The 22,886-nt window shown below is 41.7% G+C and overlaps 1 protein-coding gene across 5 annotated transcripts in view; it reads right to left on the bottom strand.

Moving 5' to 3' along the window:
• The window catches only part of gria1a (glutamate receptor, ionotropic, AMPA 1a), a 342,037-nt gene that overhangs the window by 105,777 nt on the left and 213,374 nt on the right, over positions 1–22,886 (bottom strand). For all 5 annotated transcript variants that reach the window (XM_060927686.1, XM_060927687.1, XM_060927688.1 and 2 more), the window contains 2 exons: positions 21,204–21,410; positions 11,028–11,452 (listed from right to left, as the gene is read on the bottom strand). In XM_060927686.1, coding sequence (XP_060783669.1) covers positions 11,028–11,452; positions 21,204–21,410 — 632 coding nt within the window. The remainder of the gene's footprint in view (positions 1–11,027; positions 11,453–21,203; positions 21,411–22,886) is intronic.

The following is a 22,886-nucleotide window of genomic DNA, read 5'->3' as shown; positions in this document are numbered from 1 at the left end:
TGAACACACGCACACACACCCAGAACAGTGAGCAGTCATACTGCAGCACCCGGGGAGCAGTTAAGTGTTAGGTACCTTGCTCAAGGGCACTTCAGCCCAAGGCCACCCCATGTTAACCTAACTGCATGTCTTTGAACTGTTAACCTCATGTTAACCTTACATGTTAACCTCAAATCTCATAGGACTCTTTGAGGTTGTTTTGTGCAGATTGTATGTTAGCAACAGAGGCTTGAAGAACCTCTGTACACTTCTCAGTGATCACTTTGTAATCTGCAAATGAGGGATGGTATCTAGATTTCCCTAGAAGTTCCTTGCCATGTTTGTTGCAAATTTGGACAAAGGAATCACAGGATTGCATACTCTCAGGGAGTGTGTTGAAGTCGACTACTATTTTATCATCCAAGATTTTATTTGATGCCAGTGATACCCAATTCAAAATCTTCCTTATGACTGGTCTAGAGGAATGGAGGCTAAGTCTGACTTTGAAAGAAACTATACGATGGTCACTACCAATGGGATTAGATGAAGAGTGTGCTTGGCTGTTGCAACATGGTATTCTGCCAGCATTTCCTGCAAAGGATGTAGTTAATTTGTGACATTTCTCCTTTCGGTGACCTCCACATCCAAAGTTTCCTTCTTAGTTTTTGAAACTTTGTGATTGTAGCTACAGTATTAGATTATGTTGGTTGATGAAGTCTAGAAGATGGTGACCATTTCTGTCTAGGGTTTTTTGATAAGAAAAACTCATTGCTAGTCTTGCATTGAAGTTGCCACATAAAGACAGAAATGCATGAGCCAGAATTGAAGAGAGATAATTACCTAGGTTGGTGTAGAAGATGATAACCTCATCCTCTGGTCTACTGTTATGTGGTGAGTAACATGAGATAGCATAGGTTTTCAAATTGCCTTTGAAGATAGCTGAAACAATTCTGTCATTGATTTTGATGACTGAAGTTACCAATGATAGTAGGTTGGAACTGACAGTGATTCCAACGCCATGAACTGCTGCTCCTTGTGAGTTACAAGATGTAGAAGATGTGAACAGAGTGGTAGAGCCTAGGTTGTGAGCTATAATATCCAGGTCCCCTTCTTAGTGAACAAATCAATGCTCCTGTACAGAGAGCATGGCTACATTAAAATCCTTCATCTTCTTTTGATGAATGTGTGCTCAGAGTTCTACAGTTGAGTTGACCAAAGATAATAACCTTGTTAGGTTGAGAAAGTCCTTTTCTAGGTTTCTGATCCAAAAACACTTCCACCCATCAGTAGGAAGGTTTAAGAAGCGGTCATCATTGGCTGTTCCTGGAACAACTATTGGCCTAACAAGCATTGGACTGCTTGTTGGCACGGGCTCTGACCATGGTGCTGTTAATAGACTTCACATCGTTTTCAAGTTGCAAAGGGTACCGGTGTGTTGCAAGCACTCCTGGGCACAGTACTCTAACTGAGAGCGGAATCTCCTTGCCAATGATGAGAATAACTCATTCATATGCCAAGCAGAACACAGTGGTGAGCCAAAAAACACCAGTCTTTCAGTGTATGCCCCACACATTTACCTCCTCCCTGCAGCCAGAAGGAGCGATTTTTATTCAAAGTTTACTCCTCTAGGTCCACTGTGTTTTGCAAAAACAGGGTAACCTCGAGTAGGATGTGTCTCTTCACCATGCACGGATGGTCTTTACACATGAGAGGCTAAGTGTTCATGTCACATGGTGCTGGGAGTGAGTGAGGGTCTCTCCACACTTTTCCCCTTCACCCCTGTTAGTTTTACAAGTGCATAAGTAGTTTTAGTTATATTTTTATTTTGAGGTATTGACAAGATTTAGGTTAGTTTTTGTATTAGTTTTTTTTAAGGTATTGCACATCATCTTCTTTGGTATTTTACAGTAGCCAACTTTATTACCACTTTCTGGAACTAGTCTGTTACTGTCTCAAGAGGGAAAACGAAATGAAAATGAAAATAAAGCTGATTTTATCTGAAATTCTATTTTGTTTTATTTCATGTTGCATTGTTCATTGTAGTTTTTATTTAGCTGCTGTTTTTTAACTGTTATTTTTAGTTTTCTTTCAGTTAATTAAATTATTTTTTCACTGTTATTTTTAGTTTTAGTATTCATTAACTACATTAACTCTCTTCAGACACAATACAATTAGTCATGTTGCATTTGTCACAGAGGCTATTTACTCTGCTCTTTACACAGTTGTAATATTATACTGTTCAAATATACTTAAAGAGTATTTTGCTCTGAGAAGTTCTTTTGAAATTCAAGGGTAATAAAATCAGGACTGGATTAAGCAGTTTTGTCTCCCTTACCCAGGGAAAAGCTGAGGTCTTTTCAGAAGCAGATTATACAGTATATTATTACTACTGTCCTTCAGGCCAGTCACCATCCCATAGTGACGCTTAATGACAAAGCTCGCCATCTTTCCCTATCTTCAGCCAATTGCGTGGCCTCGGTGGTTGGAAGGCCTGTCAGCCACTTGATGTTATCGACAAATCTGATCTTTTGCCTGCCACGCTTCCTCTTACCAGTCACTTTTCCTTGCAAAATTATCTCATCTCATTATCTCTAGCCGCTTCATCCTTCCACAGGGTCACAGGCAAGCTGGAGCCTATCCCAGCTGACTACGGGCGAAAGGCGGGGTACACCCTGGACAAGTCGCCAGATCATCACAGGGCTGACACATAGACACAGACAACCATTCACACTCACATTCACACCTACGGTCAATTTAGAGTCACCAGTTAACCTAACCTGCATGTCTTTGGACTGTGGGGGAAACCGGAGCACCCGGAGGAAACCCACGCGGACACGGGGAGAACATGCAAACTCCACACAGAAAGGCCCTCGCCGGCCCTGGGGCTTGAACCCAGGACCTTCTTGCTGTGAGGCGACAGCGCTAACCACTACACCACCGTGCTGCCTGCAAAATTATCTTTTCTAGATTGTCGCCCTGCTGTCTGGAATGATGACCAAAATACGCCAGTTTGCACAACTGAATACAGTTTAACAACGATCACTTTAGTACACTGATCTCATTTAACACCCACTCATTTGTTTTGCGATCACACCATGAAATATGCAGGAGTCTTCGCCAGCACCATAACTCAAACAATGATATCCGGTCTTTCGCTGCTCTACTCAATTCCCAAGATTCGCATCCATAAGTCAACACAGGGAATATTAGTGTTTCCATAAGCCTGATTTTAGTGGCTTTTGTGACAGATTTATCTTTCCATATTTCCATCATGTTTGTCACTGCAGACTTTGCCATGGCAATTCTCTTCTTCTCTTCCTTCACACTACCATGATCATTTACAATGAGAGAACCAAGAAAATTTAAGTTATCGAGTATTTCAATGTTGGTACCGTCAGCTGAAATTGTACAATCTTCAACATTTCCATACAGTATATACAGCCTGTTATATAAAAAGAAATTATGACAACATAATAAATAGACAAGTATGGAGAAATAAAATGCTTGTTAGTTTCAGAAATGCAGAAAATTAAAAAAAGGAAAGTCATAACTAAAATTACTGGAATGCAATTTGGAATTCCTTGCGAATAATATTAAATGTTAAACCAAAATATAGCCTAATACTAACTGAATTTGATAAAAACACACTTTCTCCCACCCCTTCAGCTTGTGAGAAGACGAATATAGGTGATATAGGCTAGAACCTACATGGTTTACAGAGCTATGATGAGAATAATAATAAAGGAAAAACTTCTGAGTAGTTCCCAAATTATGAGGTGACTAAGTGAGAAATGGTGACAAAATACATGATTCATGCCTTAATTACTTTCATCGCTGAGCTGTAAAATTGTTGCACAGGCCGTTAAGTTTGTACTGTAAGTGTCAACAGTGACTTATTTTTCCAGTGGCAGTGCTTAGGAGTGTAAATTGTTTGTGGTTAGATGCTGCAGGAGAAAGAATACATTCACACAAGTTGATCCTTTATAATAAAACTAATCAAGCTCAGCACTGTCTGACAGTTTTTGAAGGCACTTTGGTTTTGATACACCACAGTGAGTATATATGGAAAAATACCCAGATAGAGCTATCATGGATATAACAGCAACGTGATGGGAGGGAGACATGCTTCACTGACAGCTCAGGATTCAGTGGCTTTACAAGAGAAAAGGCTGGCAGAGAGCTTTGTGAAAAAGAACATCTGAAGGATATACCAACTACTTGTGTTTTAGGAAACAGATGGGGGTATTGAATAAGGGCAGATCTGTAGGTATGTAGTAGAGCATGGTATAGAGCTGATGAGCATGATAATTAGTGGAAGTAGAAGACTACATGATGCTTGTCAAAGGAATGTCTAAAATAAAGCAAAAGGAGATTAGAAAAAGAAATAAAAATTGTCAGTGCAAATGGACAGTGTCTATACCACAAAGGCAGGTTTGCAAGAGCAAAAAGCTGAGTATGCAATCCAAGATTCTGGTAAAGGAAGACACAATATGTGTGGTGTGGGGAGATAAGGGAAAATAGGGAGCTTGGCATGCATCCGACCTGACGGGTAGGGGGCTGTGACTGACAGGCCTGACATTTGAGCATCTCTGATGGTAAACAGTGCTTTTGGAGGGAATAAATAGCACCTGACAAGGGTAGATGCCAGACCAAGTGTTACCATTGCACTGTAGCCCTCAACTCAGCCTGTGAGAGTTCATCCTTCCCATCTCTAATGCAGGACTTCAGTACTCTAACTAAACAGTGGTGATATGTTGATGTCACAACAACAGACTGTATTCAGCCATAACATATGCATTGCTGACGCACTTCACCAAAAATCACTACACAACTGTTGGTTCCACTTGCTGGCAAACAGGCTACAACAGGGGAAAAAATACAATTAAAGTCCTCTTCACCACCTTCCAACTGCTGACATTTCAGTTCCAATAGCAAGACAACACAATCAATTCTTATTGCAGCTCAGAGATTCCTCCAAGAGGAGAGGCATATATTGGCTACTTTTCCTTAGTGTCAAAATGTACTGATATGAATGTCAAAATCCTTGACGCTGAAATAGACTGAGACATATGAAAAAGAACAGGCACCAAATCAAAATTGCAATGATCAATTCTGCCATCACATTACGTACTGACCATTTATTATTGCTTTTGTAATTAGGCTGACAAGCAAAAGCAGAAATCAATATCACATTGATTAAATGACTTACTCAGGATACAGACATCCAACTGCTAAAGCAGGCATTCTCAAACTTTTTGGGACCAGGGACCCCTTACAGGGGAGAAAATTTTCCAAGTACCCCTTCATAATAATAGGTTAAGCATAGTCTTACTACCATTTGTACTCTTACAGTAGATGCCATTGGAGCTATTTGTATTCTAAAACTTTTCAACCTAAATACTTCAGACCTGTTTCATAGTGATATACAGAAACACATTTCAATTTCAGTCATATTGATTCAACTTACATACTTTTAAACGGAGGGTCATTTTATTCAAATTGTATTTTAATTTGACAGCATTTAAACTGTACAAGTGATTGACTTTTAAAGCAAAATTACCAGTCTAAAGCTAACTTTCAGTAAGTACTTCAACTTAAAATAATACATCACTGACAGAAAGCTCTGAAAAAAAAATTCTAACAGAAGTTATAACTGTTACTGAACACATCATAATAATTAAGCCGATTAATTCAGAAAATTTAGATTGGAATATTTGTATGAGGCTGCTACATCATACCACATAATACACAATAACTCACTTTATGAGCCCACCTAAATTAATGAGATGGGTACTGCGCACTATTTTGACATAAAAAAATCCTATGTTTTGTCCAATATATTCAGGATGCTTTGTCATCAGATGAAGATGATGCATGATGCATTTTGGTCTCCCGTCACCATTTTCAATAAAACCAAGCTTGATATAACTCGTCATATTTTCTAAATGTAGCTGGTTTGGGCTCAACGTCACTTTATGATGTGGACTGACTCAAATATTTATCCATTTTCACCCGATAGCTAGCTGGCTAATAGACCTAAACCAAGCTAAGCAGCAGCAGGAACAGTTCGTTGTGCCCTAATTGAAATGTGATTCATGACAGATTCATGTGAAGTGTCACAATTATATCAGAGTTTAAATTGGCCCAAAGTTAACATGGGTGGGAGTAATGAACACTGTGCTTGTTTTATTGGCGCAAAAGGCCCCTATCTGTAGATATACATTTTTTTAAATGATAGAGCACAATTTTATAATTTATAGCTAGTTATTTCATGGACCCCCTGGCTATGGGTCACAGACCTCCACGGTTCTGGGGACCCCACTTTGAGAACTGCTGTGCTAAAGAATATAACTAAGCAAGCTTAATGTTAACCAAAAACACTTAAATGATCCTCAGTTTATGGTGCACTTTAGAAATCCCCAGTTGTCTAATTGGACTGCATGGTGGATTAGAAATCTGTAATTAACCATAAAAGACATTGACCAACGATAAGAAACCACCTTAGATAGTACCACCCGATATGGAAACACTGAAAAAGAACTGAGGATCTTCAGAGATCGTATTTTAAGATCATACAAGGAAAGGTTAATGGATTTTGGCCCTGGCATTCCTCTTTTAGTATAATGCTACCACTACTGCAACTCCCTCTGCTCTTCTAGAGCTATTCACTTCATGTTGCTAATTTTACCCATGTTAATTAGATTTTTAATTGGTGACCTTTAAGGACCAGAAAACACTCCCATGCTCTGTCCTGTAGCTCATACAACACTTTTGCAGCTTTTATCTCTGAAATTCAAAGCATGGACTTGGTAGAATCATTATATGCTGTGTCTCCAAGACTAGCAGTAAGATGGAGAAAATGCACATTACATCTATTAGATGTAATTATACATATTATAACTATTGGAAGTTAACACAATTCTCTCCATTTTTTGGCCTTTTCTGGTGTTGTGACTGCCAGAAATAATATATATTTTTTCTCATAGGTGTGAGTCAAAAGTACAGCAACTTCTGCCTACAAGAAATTCTTCTTTTTTGGACATTTTCTACATTCCACTGTGAGAATTTTGCCTTTTGTGGAGTTTTGTGGGGTCACCAAACAGGAATCAGCTGTGCATGTGTCTGGTAATTCAAGGGCGCCTCACATTTATCAACATACACATGCGAATACAAAGAAAATCAGTGTTAAAGAAACATTTATTAATCTGGCATAAATTTTGGGGCCAATTTGGCTTACGCAAATTTACACACAATTTTACTCAAACAATAATGAATAACATCCCAATATTTGCAAGGCATCATATGGTTTTAGGTGTATTCTGTTCATCCATGCACACTTTACTATCAATCAAATGCATACAGACTAGGGGTGGGTTTCCCGATATTGTTGCCCTTTAGAGCTAAAGAGCGAGTTGAGAGACTCTCTTAAGCAACGAATGTTGTCTTTGTACGTGGTTTTTCCAAACTCACTTGTAAGAAGGAGTGTAAAGAGCAAAAGGACGAAGAGCTTCTTTGCAGTGCGTGTCCCTGATATACACAGTGGTGCTTGAAAGTTTGTGAACCCTTTAGAATTTTCTATATTTCTGCATAAATATGACCTAAAACAACATCAGATTTTCACACAAGTCCTAAAAGTAGATAAAAAGAACCCAGTTAAACAAATGAGACAAAAATATTATACTTGGTCATTTATTTATTGAATGAAAATGATCCAATATTACATATCTGTGAGTGGCAAAAGTATGTGAACCTTTACTTTCAGTATCTGGTGTGACCCCCTTGTGCAGCAATAACTGCAACTAAATGTTTCCAGTAACTGTTGATCAATCCTGCACACCAGCTTGGAGGAATTTTAGCCCATTCCTCTGTACAGAACAGCTTCAACTCTGGGATGTTGGTGGATTTCCTCACATGAACTGCTCGCTTCAGGTCCTTCCACAACATTTCGATTGGATTAAGGTCAGGACTTTGACTTGGCCAATCCAAAACATTAACTTTATTCTTCTTTAACCATTCTTTGGTAGAACGACTTGTGTGCTTAGGGTCATTGTCTTGCTGCATGACCCACCTTCTCTTGAGAGTCAGTTCCTGGACAGATGTCCTGATATTTTCCTTTAGAATTCGCTGGTATAATTCAGAATTCATTGTTCCATCAATGATAGCAAGCCATCCTGGCCCAGATGCAGCAAAACAGGCCCAAACCATGATACTACCACCCAAGGGCACCACTAGAAATCTTGGGCCCTATGAAAGATTACAATTTAGCCCCCCCCGGTAAAATTTTCAAGCTCAAGCAACTGAATTTGAAGTCTGTTTTTGGCTGGCACTTCTACTTTACAATGCATGTGATCAGCTACCTAGCAAGTTTAGGTGATACAATTATTTGGTATCTGAACATTTTAAATGCAGAACTGTCAGAATTAGACTGAATAGACTGTTGCCTTAAAATGAAAATTCCATGATATATATGGAAGATATATATATTTTCCTTTTATGAGCAACTCTTATTAGGCCACTCAGTAGCCTATGGCGTTCATTCAATCCAAATGTTTGTGTTGAGAGAAATTGCATGCATCACTGTATCAGTATGGATTTATAACATTCTGTATGCACATTATGGATACTCCAGAGCCCTCCAGCAAACATCATCAATAATCAGGATTACAAAATGTATTCCTTTGTTTCCTCCATTTATTGACTTATTGTATGTGATCAAATGTATGCCTTGATGAATAACTACACTAGTTTTTTGATACAATTACATAGTGCACTGCAAGAAATCCGCTAAGCGTTTTTGGTTTCTTTTAGGCATCACACATTTATTAGAAAACACAGCAAATGTTCAAATATTCAAGTTAAATACTTAATAAATCCACACATGAACAATAGCAATGATATCTATGACCACAGCTAATGTGCAACATATTAAAGTTAAATACTTAACAATATCAACAAATCCACACATGAACAATGGCAAAACACCTAGACTTAATTATACAATAAAGATACCTATGAAAAAAGGTGATTTTTTTTCACACACAGTGTGATATCCGGACTTCATAATTTATCACACCTGCTCCTGCTTCGCAACTTCTAGAATGTACACCTCTGTTGCGCACGTAGAAAAACTGCCAGCTGCTGTGAGTTGCGCTAATAGCGGCGCTGTGCACACACGGAGCTACACATTTCACGTGTCCCGCTCCCAGAATCAGACTGTACCATTAGTAAAAAGGGTGGAGGGGTGAAATGACAATATCATAAATAATTCAAGAAAAATGTTATAGCAAATCATAACCATGTATAATTTGCATATTTTAACAGATGAAATGAAATATTTTATTTCAAAAACTTACACAAGGCAATACTATTAAAATAATATTAATATCCCTCACAGGGCCCCCTGTCAGTGCCAGGCCCTTAGAATCGTCCTAACCCCCCCCCCAGCGGCGCCCCTGCTACCACCACCATGTTTCACAGATGGGATAAGGTTCTGATTCTGGAATGCAGTGTTTTCCTTTCTCCAAACATAAAGCTTCTCATTTAAACCAAAAAGTTCTATTTTGGTTTCATCCGTCCACAAAACATTTTTCCAATAGCCTTCCGGCTTGTCCACATGATCTTTAGCAAACTGCAGACAAGCAGCAATGTTCTTTTTGGAGAGCAGTGGCTTTCTCCTTGCAACCCTGCCATGCACACCATTGTTGTTCAGTATTCTCCTGATGGTGGACTCATGAACATTAACATTAGCCAATGTGAGAGAGGCGTTCAGTTGCTTAGAAGTTACCCTGGGCTCCTTTGTGATCTCACCGACTATTACACGCCTTGCTCTTGGAGTGATCTTTGTTGGTCGACCACTCCTGGGGAGGGTAATAATGGTCTTGAATTTCCTCCATGTACACAGTCAGTCTGACTGTGGATTGGTGGAGTCCAAACTCTTTAGAGATGGTTTTGTAACTTTTTCCAGCCTGATGAGCATCAACAACGTTCTTTCTGAGGTCCTCAGAAATCTCCTTTGTTCGTGCCATGATACACTTCCACAAACATGTGTCGTGAAGATCAGACTTTGATAGATCCCTGTTCTTTAAATAAAACAGGGTGCCCACTCACACCTGATTGCCATCCCACTGATAGAGTCAGGTGTTTTCAAATTTCACCTTCAAATTAACTGCTAATCCTAGAGGTTCACATACTTTTGCCACTCACAGATATGTAATATTGTATCATTTTCCTCAATAAATAAATGACCAAGAATAATATTTTTGTCTCATTTGTTTAACTGTGTTCTCCTTATCTACTTTTAAGACTTGTGTGAAAATCTGATGAAGTTTTAGGTCATATTTATGCAGAAATATAGAAAATTCTAAAGGGTTCACAAACTTTCAAGCACCACTGTGTGTGTGTGTGTGTGTGTGTGTGTGTGTGTGTATATATAAGGAGGTCAATTCAACCTTCTTCGGTACACACTACACACAGATCAAAACCTCTCTCTCTCTCACACTCACACACACACACACACACAATGTTAGAGGTGCAGAAATGTGTCTCATTTATGACACTAAATTCGTGAATCACTCGCCTAATGGAGTTAAATTTGATTAAAATATGGCGATATCAATGTGACATTCCGATATCCATACATAATTCCATAACATATTGAAATATATTCATAATGTTTTGCATATATTTATTTAATAATTAACTGGATGTACTTGCACCAGAAAGTGAAGAAAAATAATTACAAGAAAAATAATTTAACACCAGCAGCAGATTCAACACCTGTTTCCCCTGCTGACTGTGAGCGTCCCTCCATGGTGTATGCACAGTCTGTGTATTTGGCTGTGAGTGAGTTGCTCTTTGTTTTGAATGAGTGGTCTGGGTCTCTCATAAATTTCGAGCAAACTAAAGGACTACTTGGGCTACGTTGCTGTTTGGGAAAACCACATTAGCTTGACGATGGATCTTGCAAGGTAATTTAAGACTCTCTTGGCCTCAAGAGGCTTTCAGGAAACCCACCCTAGCCTAGTAAGTAATTACTAGAAACCTCATACCTGGGTGAGATGTCACATCCTTGCTGCATGAAAGCACCGAGTGAGAACCAGAGGCTGTTGAAGATGCCAAATTCATTGGTCTGATCCTGGTTCTGTTGGACCTGATTCTGTGCATTTTGGCCTGAAATAGATTCAGCCTGGTTGACATTGGCCTCTCCACTTTCCTCACAATCCTCAGCATGCCACTCATATGGGCTGAAGCGGCTGACCAGAAAGAGCACCACACTCACGCCAATGTAGGCAAACACAATACACATCCAAATCTCATAGGCCAGTGGGTCAAGAAAAGAGAAGACTCCTGGTTTGGACTTGGTGGGCTTCTTGATCATAATTGAAATGCCCAGGCTCATGAAGGGCTTGGAGAAGTCAATAACTTCTTCTCTCACCAATGTGATGGTCAGTGGTGCTACTGCAACACTGGCTTTCTGAGGTAATAAGACAAAGTTCAGTAGCTTAATACAAAACAATTCTGAATTGCAAAACAAATAAACAAACAACAAAAAACAACAGAAGTACAGTTAGGTCCATAAATATTTGGACAGAGACAAATTTTTTTCTAATTTTGGTTCTGTACATTACCACAATGAATTTTGAACAAAACAATTCAGATGCAGTTGAAGTTCAGACTTTCAGCTTTAATTCAGTGGGTTGAACAAAATGATTGCATAAAAATGTGAGGAACTAAAGCATTTTTTAAAACACAATCCCTTCATTTCAGGGGCTCAAAAGTAATTGGACAAATTAAATAATTGTAAATAAAATGTTCATTTCTAATACTTGGTTGAAAACCTTTTGTTGGCAATGACTGCCTGAAGTCTTGAACTCATGGACATCACCAGACGCTGCGTTTCCTCCTTTTTAATGCTCTGCCAGGCCTTTACTGCTGCGGTTTTCAGTTGCTGTTTGTTTGTGGGCCTTTCTGTCTGAAGTTTAGTCTTTAACAAGTCAAATGCATGCTCAATTGGGTTGAGATCAGGTGACTGACTTGGCTATTCAAGAATATTCCACTTCTTTGCTTTTATAAACTCCTGGGTTGCTTTGGCTTTATGTTTTGGGTCATTGTCCATCTGTATTATGAAACGCCGACCAATCAGTTTGGCTGCATTTGCCTGGATTTGAGCACACAGTATGTCTCTGAATACCTCAGAATTCATCTGGCTGCTTCTGTCCTGTGTCACATCATCAATAAACACTAGTGACCCAGTGCCACTGGCAGCCATGCATGCCCAAGCCATCACACTGTCTCCGCCACGTTTTACAGATGATGTGGTATGCTTTGGATCATGAGCTGTACCACACCTTTGCCATACTTTTTTCTTTCCATCATTCTGGTCGAGGTTGATCTTGGTTTCATCTGTCCAAAGAATGTTCTTCCAGAACTGTGCTGGCTTTTTTAGATGTTTTTTAGCAAAGTCCAATCTAGCCTTTTTATTCTTGAGGCTTATGAGTGGCTTGCACCGTGCAGTGAACCCTCTGTATTTACTTTCATACAGTCTTCTTTTTATGGTAGATTTGGATATTGATATGCCTACCTCCTGGAGAGTGTTGTTCACTTGGTTGGCTGTTGTGAAGGGGTTTCTCTTCACCATGGAAATTATTCTGCGATCATCCACCACTGTTGTCTTCTGTGGGCGTCCAGGTCTTTTTGCATTGATGAGTTCACCAGTGCTTTCTTTCTTTCTCAGGATGTACCAAACTGTAGATTTTGCCACTCTTAATATTGTAGCAATTTCTCGGATGTTTTTTTTCTGTTTTCGCAGCTTAAGGATGGCTTGTTTCACCTGCATGGAGAGCTCCTTTGACTGCATGTTTTCTTCACAGCAAAATCTTCCAAATGCAAGCACCACACCTCAAATCAACTCCAGGCCTTTTATCTGCTTAATTGAGAATGACATAACGAAGGAATTGCCCACACCTGCCCATGAAATAGCCTTTGAGTCAACTGTCCAATTACTTTTGGTCCCTTTAAAACAGGGTGGCACATGTTAAGGAGCTGAAACCCCTAAACTCTTCATCCAATTTTAATGTGGATACCCTCAAATGAAAGCTGAAAGTCTGGACTTTATGTCAATGTCCATTATATAACTATAACTTGAATATGTTTCAGTAAACAGGTAAAAAACCCAAAATTTGTGTCAGTGTCCAAATATATATGGACCTAACTGTATATTATCAGAAAATCATATTCAGGAGTATGTAGGGTTTTTTCATAGAAGAAATAATGCAGTAAGCCATGAGAGGGTGTGCATTACAGCAGTTTTATCATGGATAAGGCCATTAAACATGTAAAATAGCTTATTGCTTTTAGGAAATTGTGACAAAAACAATATAAAATCAAGTGTTGAAAAATAATTACATTTATTATTAAAAATATTCACAACAGTTGTCTGTTAATATTATGTCAGAAATGGCGAGCTGAGGTGAAGTGAGGACCCAAGAGCAGACTCAAGACAGGCAATGTACAGAGAAAAGCTTCTTTAATGAAGTAGAGGGCAGAGGTACAGTAGGCTCAGGCAAAAATCAGTGGTCAAAAAACGGGCCAGGAGGTCAAAAACACAGAGGAGCAGGTAGGCACGGTCAGGGACAAAAACAGGACAGGAAAATCTTAAAAATCGAAGGACACAGGGACAAGGGAAATCCAGGCAGAGGAAGCAAAAACACAACCCAAAGAAACAAGCAGGTAAAACAGGGGCAAAATCTGGACAGAAGACTAGACAAAAAACAAGGAACAATTCAGGCAGGGGGAATCAAGAAGACACAATACCAAAGGGTTGTAGCGAGGCGAGGAAAGTCTACAAGAGATGGGGAAAGGTCCTATGAACCTGGGAGCCAATTTGTGGGAGACCGTCTTGAGGAGCAGGTGGCGAGTGGAGAGCATTACCCGCTGCCCCACCCGATAGATGGGAGCTGCCGAGCAGTGTTTGTCGGCTTGCTCTTTAAACATCTTGACAGAATGTAGGAGCTTTTTCCTGGTCAATGCCCACGTTCTCCTGCAGCGGTGCACAAACACCTGGGCGGAGGGCATGGCGACTTCTTCTTCTTGGATGAGGAAGAGTGGTGGCTGGTAACCCAGAGAGCATTGGAAGGGGGAAAGACCTGTAGCAGAGGTGGGTAAGGAGTTGTGAGCATACTCTATCCAAGGAAGGGTCTTGCTCCAGGAGGCAGCATCCTTGGACACCATGCACCTGAGAGCCACTTCCAGCTCCTGGTTGGCCCGTTCCGTCGGTCCATTGGTCTGAGGGGAATCCGTGTAGACGGAAAACATGGAGTATCAGCAATTCGGCGGTCTCCTTGGCGGTGGGAAGCTTGGGCAGAGGGATAAAATGAACAGCTTTAGAAAAACAGTTGACAACAGTGAGGATACAAGTATTGCCACCTGAATTAGGGAGTCCTGTGACGAAATCCAGGGCTATGTGTGACCAGGGCCGGTGGGGAACAGGAAGGGGTCTCAGCAGGCCGGCAGGAGGTCTGTTGCCAGTCTTGTTCCTGGCACAGATGTCGCAAGCTGCCACAAACTTCTGGACATCCTCCTTGATGGATGGCCACCAAAAGTGTTGTCGGATGAGTGCCAGAGTCCAGGCTGCTCCTGGGTGGCATGCCATTCTGGAACCATGACCCCACTGCAACACCTGTGTCCGCACAGAAACAGGAACAAAAAGATGATTAGGAGGTGCATCACTGGGCCCTGAGTCCTGCTCATGGGCCTTCTGGACCAGGGTTTCTACCTCTAACAGAGCAGCCCCCACCAGGCACTGTGGAGGAAGGATGGTCTCAGGGGAGGTCGATTCCTCCTGGAGGGGAGAAAACATTCTGGACAAGGCATCAGGCTTACCATTCTTAGAGCCTGGGAGGAAGGAAAGTGTGAACTTTAAGCGAGAAGAGAGACCATCGGGCCTGACGAGAATTGAGGTGCTTGGCAGTCCTGAGGTATTCGAGGTTCTTGTGATCTGTCCATACGATGAAGGGAAGGTCTGACCTCTCCAACCAATGTCTCCATTCTTCCAAGGCCAGTTTAATGGCCAACAGTTCCCTATTGCCAATGTCGTAGTTTCTCTCAGAGGGGGGAAAGCCGACGAGAGAAGAAGGAGCAAGGATGAAGCTTGTTGTCACTAGCTGATCTTTGGGACAATATGGCCCTGACCCCTGACTCTGAAGCATCGACCTCAACCACAAACTGCCGGGACAGATCTGGAATGGTGAGTATAGGTGCTGAGGTGAACCTTCGTTTGAGCTCGGAGAATGCCTTCTCGGCCCCTTGCCCCCAGCTGAGAGGGACCTTGGTGGAAGTTAGAGCCATGAGGGGCCCAGCCACCGTATTAAAGTTCCTGATGAATCGCCTGTAGAAATTCGCAAACCCAAGAAACCACTGGAGTTCTCACCGAGAGGATGGGGTGGGCCAGTCAGCAACTGCCTTGAGTTTCAGGGGGTCCATCTGAATCTGTGTGGAGGAGATAATGAAACCCAGAAAGGAGACAGAACTTCTATGGAACTCACATTTCTCAGCCTTAACAAAGAATTTATTTTCCAGGAGTCGTTGAAGGACCTGCCTGACGTGGATGCGGTGTTCATCAAGGGAGCGGGGAAAAAATCAATACATTGTCCAGATAAACAAAAACAAAAAGGTTAAGGTAGTCCCTCAGGACATCATTAACGAGGGCCTGGAAAACTGTGGGAGCGTTAGTCAGGCCGAATGGAACCATGAGATATTCGTAGTGGCCCGTGGGGGTGTTGAACACCGTCTTCCATTCGTCCCCTTCTCTGATCCTCATGAGGTGGTAAGCATTACGCAGGTCTAGTTTGGTGAAAATCTGGGCTCTCTGGAGTAACTCAAATGCCGTAGACATGAGAGGTAGGGGGTAACGGTTCTTGATGGTGATGTCATTTAGCCCCTGGTAATCAATGCAAGGGTGCAAGGATTTGTCCTCCTTCTCCACAAAAAAGAATCTTGCCCCGGCAGGAGAAGAGGAGGGATGAATAATTCCAGCTGCTAAGGACTCGGTGATGTATTTATCCATGGCTTGCCTTTCAGAAGGAGAGAGTAAAGTCACCCCTTAGGTGGTGCAGTCCCAGGGAGAAGGTCAATTCCACAGTCATAGGGCCTATGGGGAGGAAGGGAAACAGCTTGAGACTTGCTGAACACAGGTTTTAAGTCATTATACTCGGGAGACACGTTAGAGAGGTCAGGATATTCACCAATGGTGGGCTGGAGCAGCTCAGCGTGAGGGAGGGCAGATCTCAGGCATGATGATAAACAGAATTGACTCCATCCTAAAATGGTGTTGTTAGTCCAGTTGACATGGGGGTTATGTAGAGTTAGACAGGGCAGACCAAGAACTATGGGCACATGGGGATTACTCATGACAAAAAACTGGATGGATTCAGAATGGTTGCCAGAAATTCTTAAGGCGACCAGGGCTGTTTTATGGGTGATGGTCAGACCAGTACTGTTAAGGGTCAGGACAGTAAGGGACGGGTTCAGAGCCAGTAGTGGAATCCCCAGGCACTTGGTGGTAGTCAAGCAGATCAGGTTTCTGTTAGCCCCCGAATCAATGAGTGCCTGGAGGTCGTGGGACTGATTGCCATGGATAATGACCACTGGGAGTAGCGGTCGACTGGTAGGGGGCTGATCCTGGACATTGCCCACCAGGGCCCCTAAACTCGTTGGTGGGCTCTTCCTTTTCGAGGGCAAGATTGGCAGAAGTGCCCCAGCTGTCTGCAATAAAAACATGCCCTCATATCCTGATGGTGCTGTCGTTCCTCAGGTGAGATGCGGGCTTGGTCTACCTGCATGGGCTCAGCGGAAGGAATGGGGGGCTGAGTGGGAGCAAGACTATTCTGAGTTATCTCTTTCACCTGCTGTCTGATCCGGGAGTCAATATGACTGGCGAGGTCTATGAGACTGGGGAGATCAGGTGGTAGTTCTTGTGAGACCAGCTCATCCTTGATGGAGTCTGACAGCACGTTCAAAAATGTGTCAAACAAGGCATTCTCATTCCAGCCACAAGATGCTGCCAAAGTGCGAAACTCGATCGCATAGTCAAAAGCGGACTGGGCACCTTGCCACAGCCCCATGATTTCTCTTGCTGCCTCTCTGCCAGACAGGGAGCGATTGAAGGTTTGCCTCATCTCCTCTGTGAAACCCTTGAAGCTGGCGCAGCATGGTGCATTGGTGTCCCACATAGCTGTTCCCCACTCCCTAGCTTTGCCAGTGAAGAGAGTGATGGTGTAGGCCACTCGGGAACATTCTGTAGGGAAGCCCAGTGGTTGAAGCTCAAGGGTTAGCGAGCATTGAGTAAAAATGATCTGCAGGTACCTGGTTCTCCATCGTATGGCTGTGGGGCGGGAAGTCTTGGCTCTCTGAAGAGGGCTGGAGCAGGAGCTGGAGGAGCAGTAGGTGGAGGGGGTTGTGTAGGAGCAGATGTTACTTGAAGCTGTTGTAGCTGAGCGGCAAGAAGACTGAGAGTGTCAGAGATGGTGACAAGGTTTTGATTCACCTGTTGGATGTCCTGTTGGTGGGTCCCAAGGAGAGCTCCCTGTCTCTGCACCACTGCTCTTCGCTGGGTGAAATCTGCTGGCTCCATGTTGGCCAGACTGTGCTGTCAGAAATGGCGAGCTGAGTTGAAGTGAGGACCCAAGAGCAGACTCAAGACAGCCAATGTACAGAGAAAAGCTTCTTTAATGAAGTAGAGGGCAAAGGTACAGTAGGGCTCAGGCAAAAATCAGTGGTCAAAAAACGGGCCAGGAGGTCAAAAACACAGAGGAGCAGGTAGGCACGGTCAGGGACAAAAACAGGACAGAAAAATCTTAAAAATCGAAGAACACAGGGACAAGGGAAATCCAGGCAGAGGAAGCAAAAACACAATCCAAAGGAACAAGCAGGTAAAACAGAGGCAAAAAAACTCAACAGAAGGCTAGACAAAAAACAAGGAACAATTCAGGCAGGGGGAATCAAGAAGACACAATACCAAAGAGTTGTAGCAAGGTGAGGAAAGTCTATGAGAGATCGTCTGGCAACTGGAGTAGCTCCAAACAGTTCTTAAGAAGGCCCTGGCTGATGGGAAAGGAGTGGTAGCAGGTGTGGGAGTGCCGCTTCAGGGAAAATGGCCTTCAGCAGGGCAGGACTGAATTCCTGTCCCAGATCCGGCCTGGAGCCGGCATGGAAGTCCCACAAACTCAGGCATGGATGGACTGGACTGTGACATTTAGGCTATGGTTGTTAAGCAATATCCATTCATCCATTATCTGTAGCCGCTTATCCTGTACCGGGTTGCAGGCAAGCTGGAGCCTATCCCAGCTGACTATGGACAAGAGGTGGGGTACACCCTGGACAAGTTGCCAGGTCATCACAGGGCTGTTTGTTAAGCAATCTATAAAGTTTATTGAAATCCCAACAGACAAAGTTTAGGCATTCTATGGACACAACAATGGCTGTCTTGTAATAGCTTTTATTGGTTTAATGCCTGTTGAATTAATACAGAATGCAATTTTTGTGATGTGGTCACAGGTACAGTGGATATAAAAAGTGTACACACCCCATTAAAATGACAGGTTTTTCTGATGTAAAAAAAAAAAGAGACCACAATAAATAATTTCAAAACTTTTCCCACCTTTAATGTGACCTACAACTTGTACAATTCAATTGAAAAACAAACTTCCTCTTAGGGGGAAAAGCAAAAAATAAAAAAACATACAATAATCTGGTTGCATAAGTGTGCACACCCTTAAACTAATGCTTTGTTGAAGCACTTTTTGATTTAATTACAGCATTTAGTCTTTTTGGGTAGGAGGCTATCAGCCTGCCACATCTAGACTTGGCAATATTTGCCCACTCTTCCTTGTAAAAGCGTTCCAGATCTGTCAGATTGCATGGGCATCTCTTGTGCACAGCCCTCTTCAGGTCACCCCACAGATTTTCAATTGGATTTAGGTCTGGGCTCTGACTGGGCCATTCCAAAACTTTAATTTTCTTCTGGTGAAGCCATTCTTTTGTTGATTTCGATGTATGCCTGGGGTCATTGTCATGCTGAAAGATGAAATTCTTCTTCATCTTGAGCTTTCTAGCAGACACCTGAAGGTTTTGGGCCAAAATTGGCTGGTATTTAGAACTGTTCATAATTCCCTCCACCTTGACTAAAGCCCCTGTTCCAGCTGAAGAAAAACAACCCCAAAACATGATGCTGCCACCACCATGCTTCACCGTGGGTATGGTGTTCTTTTGGTGATGCGCAGTGTTGTTTTTGTGCCAAACATACCTTTTGTAATTGTGGCCAAAAAGTTCAACCTTGGTTTCATCAGACCATAAAACATTTTCCCACAAGCTTTTGGGAGAGTTGATGATTTTTTTTTGCAAAATTTAGCCAGGCCTGGATGTTTTTCTTTGTAAGAAAAGGCTTCCTTTTTGCGACCCTACCCCATAGTCCAGACTTATGGAGAATACAGGAGATTGTTGTCACATGTAGTACACAACCAGTACTTGCCAGAAATTCCTGCAGCTCCTTCAGTGTTGCTGTGGGCCTCTTGGCAGCCTCCCTGACCAGTTTTCATGTTGTCTTTTCATCAATTTTGGAGGGACGTCCAGTTTTTGGTAATGTCACTGTTGTCCCATATTTTCTCCACTTCTTGATGACTGTCTTCACTATGCTCCATGGTCTATATAATGCCATGGAAAATTTTTTGTACCCTCCTCCTGACTGATACCTTTCAACAATGAGATCCCTTTGATGCTTTGTAAGCTCTCTGTGAACCCTGACTTTTGCTAGAGGATGCAACTGAGTAAATGTCAGGAAAATCCTACTAGGACAGCTGAACTTTATTTGGGGTTAATCAGAGTCATTTTAATTGAAGGCAGGTGTGTACCCAAAATGAATGAATGCTGTAATTAAATCAAAAGGTGCTTAAACAAAGTATCAGTTCAAGGGTGTGCACACTTATGCAACCAGCTTATTGTAAATTTTTTTTTATGCTTCCCCCCTAACAGATTTGTTTGTTTTTCAATTGAATTGTACAGGTTATAGGTCACATTAAAGGTGGGAAAAGTTTTGAAATTATTTATTGTGGTCTCATTTTTTTTTACATCAGGAAAACCTATCATTTTAACGGGGTGTGTACACTTTTTATATCCACTGTATCTTGAGGATTTTACAAAGGTTCCAAATGTGTCTCAGCCAGTTAGATTTTAGAACTGAATTTATCTGCTTTATAATCATTATTTTATTTACTGTAATACTTCTATCAGTGGGGCGGCACGGTGGTGTAGTGGTTAGCGCTGTCGCCTCACAGCAAGAAGGTCCTGGGTTTGAGCCCCGGGGCCGGCGAGGGCCTTTCTGTGTGGAGTTTGCATGTTCTCCCCGTGTCCACGCGGGTTTCCTCCGGGTGCTCCGGTTTCCCCCACAGTCCAAAGACATGCAGGTTAGGTTAACTGGTGACTCTAAATTGACCGTAGGTGTGAATGTGAGTGTGAATGGTTGTCTATGTGTCAGCCCTGTGATGACCTGGCGACTTGTCCAGGGTGTACCCCGCCTTTCGCCCGTAGTCAGCTGGGATAGGCTCCAGCTTGCCTGCGACCCTGTAGAAGGATAAAGCGGCTAGAGATAATGAGATGAGATGAGACTTCTATCAGTTCAGCTGCAAATGCTTTAAATGTCCTTTCAGTCCTTCAATACCTAGCTGAAAAATAGACCTTTCTGACAAAATCAATGACCAATGTACCTTCAATGCAAAATGGAGCCTTAATGAAAAAAAAAATGTGTCCTTTTTTTCTATATCCATTTCTTATGAGCCTCAAATTATATAAAACCACACACTGATGCAGAAAATGCAATCAAAGAAAATGTAGGCTGTAATGCTGTTTTTCTGAGGATGTAAACTGCTTCTCTAATCTCCTCCACCTTACTCATTCAAAACACTTCTAAAGGGAGCTCATACAACAGAGTCAATGCTACTGAAGAAATAAATAAAAAAAATTATTGACCATGCCATAAAACGATCCTGCCCATTACAGATGTGTAAAAGTTTTCTAAAGACTAATAATTAGGTTCCTGAATATGAATTATTTCATGGCAGTGATGAATAACGAGAAAAAAACTACAAGTTAAATGTTAACAATAAAGGGGGTAAAAATAAGTGATAAAAATAAAACTAAACAAACAAACAACAACAAAACCCATGAATACTTACTCCATAAACTAGTTCTCCAACCATCCCATTCCACATCTTTGTCTCCGGATCCTTAGCTCCATATTTCCCATCAGCAACAATTTTGAGTTTGTACTGGTATCCCACATGCTTGGCTATTTCTGCTGCCAGCTCCACACAGTAGCCTTCATACTTATCATTTCCTACAAGCTTTTCATGATTCTTCTTCAACATCACATATGGCGACTCCTGCAATGAAGAAAAATGGGTACCATTACTGCCATCATATCATAGCAGTTCAAGTCAGTGTTGCTGTCGATATGGTTAACAAATTAATATGATTAACATAGCATAGTTGAGCCCATACTGAATACAATGACTTATTTTCAGTTTGCCCAGATTAACCTGGTTTTATCTTAGGTTTTACAAAAAGGCAATCAACTGGGCTGAAAGGATTGTGATTCTGCTTGGGGCAGCCTTTAATATATGTTAACTTTTAATGTGTTATACACTATGGTCAAAAGTATGTGGGCACCTGACCATCACACCCATATGTGGGCCTTCCCAAACTTTTGCCACATAGTTGGAAGCACACAAGAATGTATTTATATACTATAGCATTCACATTTTCTTCACTGAAACAAACACTGCAAAAACACAGTCCATAAAAACATGGTTTGCCAAGGTTGGTGTGGAAGAGATCGAATGGTCCGTACAAACCCTGACCTCAACCACACTGAACAGCTTTGGGATGAATTGGAACACTGACTGCATGTCAAACCATTTTACCTTACATCAGGGCCCAACGTCACAAATGCTTTTCTTGTTGAATATACAAATCCTCATAGCTATATGCTCCAAAATCTATGGAAAGGCCTTTCCAAAAAAGTGGAGACTATTATATGCAGTCTATAACTATACAATTCTGTATAAGCAATACCAAGTGTGGACTGGGTTGTTCAACAAGTACATATGGGTGTAATGGTCAGGTTTCCACATACTTTTGGCCATACAGTGTATTTCAAACAGATTTGTCATTGGACACACAATATCTGAGCCCATGTTCATAACTCAGTCAATAAGAGGACATTGTTAACCAGTTAATCCTGATCAATTAATACCAGATAGCAAACATTAGAGAGAGAGAGAGAGAGAGAGAGAGAGAGAGAGAAACTGTACAAACACTATATGTCCAAAAGTAGGTGTACCCCTTGGTCATCTCACCCATACAGGTATGTGGCATTCCCCAAACTACTGCCACAAAGTTGGAAGCACACAATTGTTTGGAATGTGTTTGTAAGCTGTAGCATTAAGATTTCCCTTAACTGGAACTAAGGGAAATGTGACATTCCCAAACCTGTTGTAGAATGTAGAAAAGTGAGGTCCATAGAGACATGGCTTGCACAGAGCCTTGAGCTCAACTCTTTTGAATAACTTTGGGATGAACTGGGACACCGATTGCTGACCAGGCCTTCTTGCCCAAGAGCAGTTCCCAATTTCACTAATAATCTTGGTGCTGAATAAGCACAAATCCCCACAGCCACATTCCAAAATCTTGTGGAAAGCCTTCCCATAAGAGTGGAGTCTATTAAAGTAGGTGACCAACTCCATATTAATGGCCATGGATTTGGAAAGGGATGTTCAACAAGCACTTACTTACTTACTTATTTAATCAATCCTGATGCCCTGTAGGCCAACACACCTGTCAGTTGCCAGCCTCTTACG

This window comes from Neoarius graeffei, chromosome 8 (genome assembly GCF_027579695.1).
Source record: "Neoarius graeffei isolate fNeoGra1 chromosome 8, fNeoGra1.pri, whole genome shotgun sequence".
NCBI classification, from domain to species: domain Eukaryota; kingdom Metazoa; phylum Chordata; class Actinopteri; order Siluriformes; family Ariidae; genus Neoarius; species Neoarius graeffei.
This window is presented reverse-complemented; position numbering and strand designations above follow the sequence as displayed.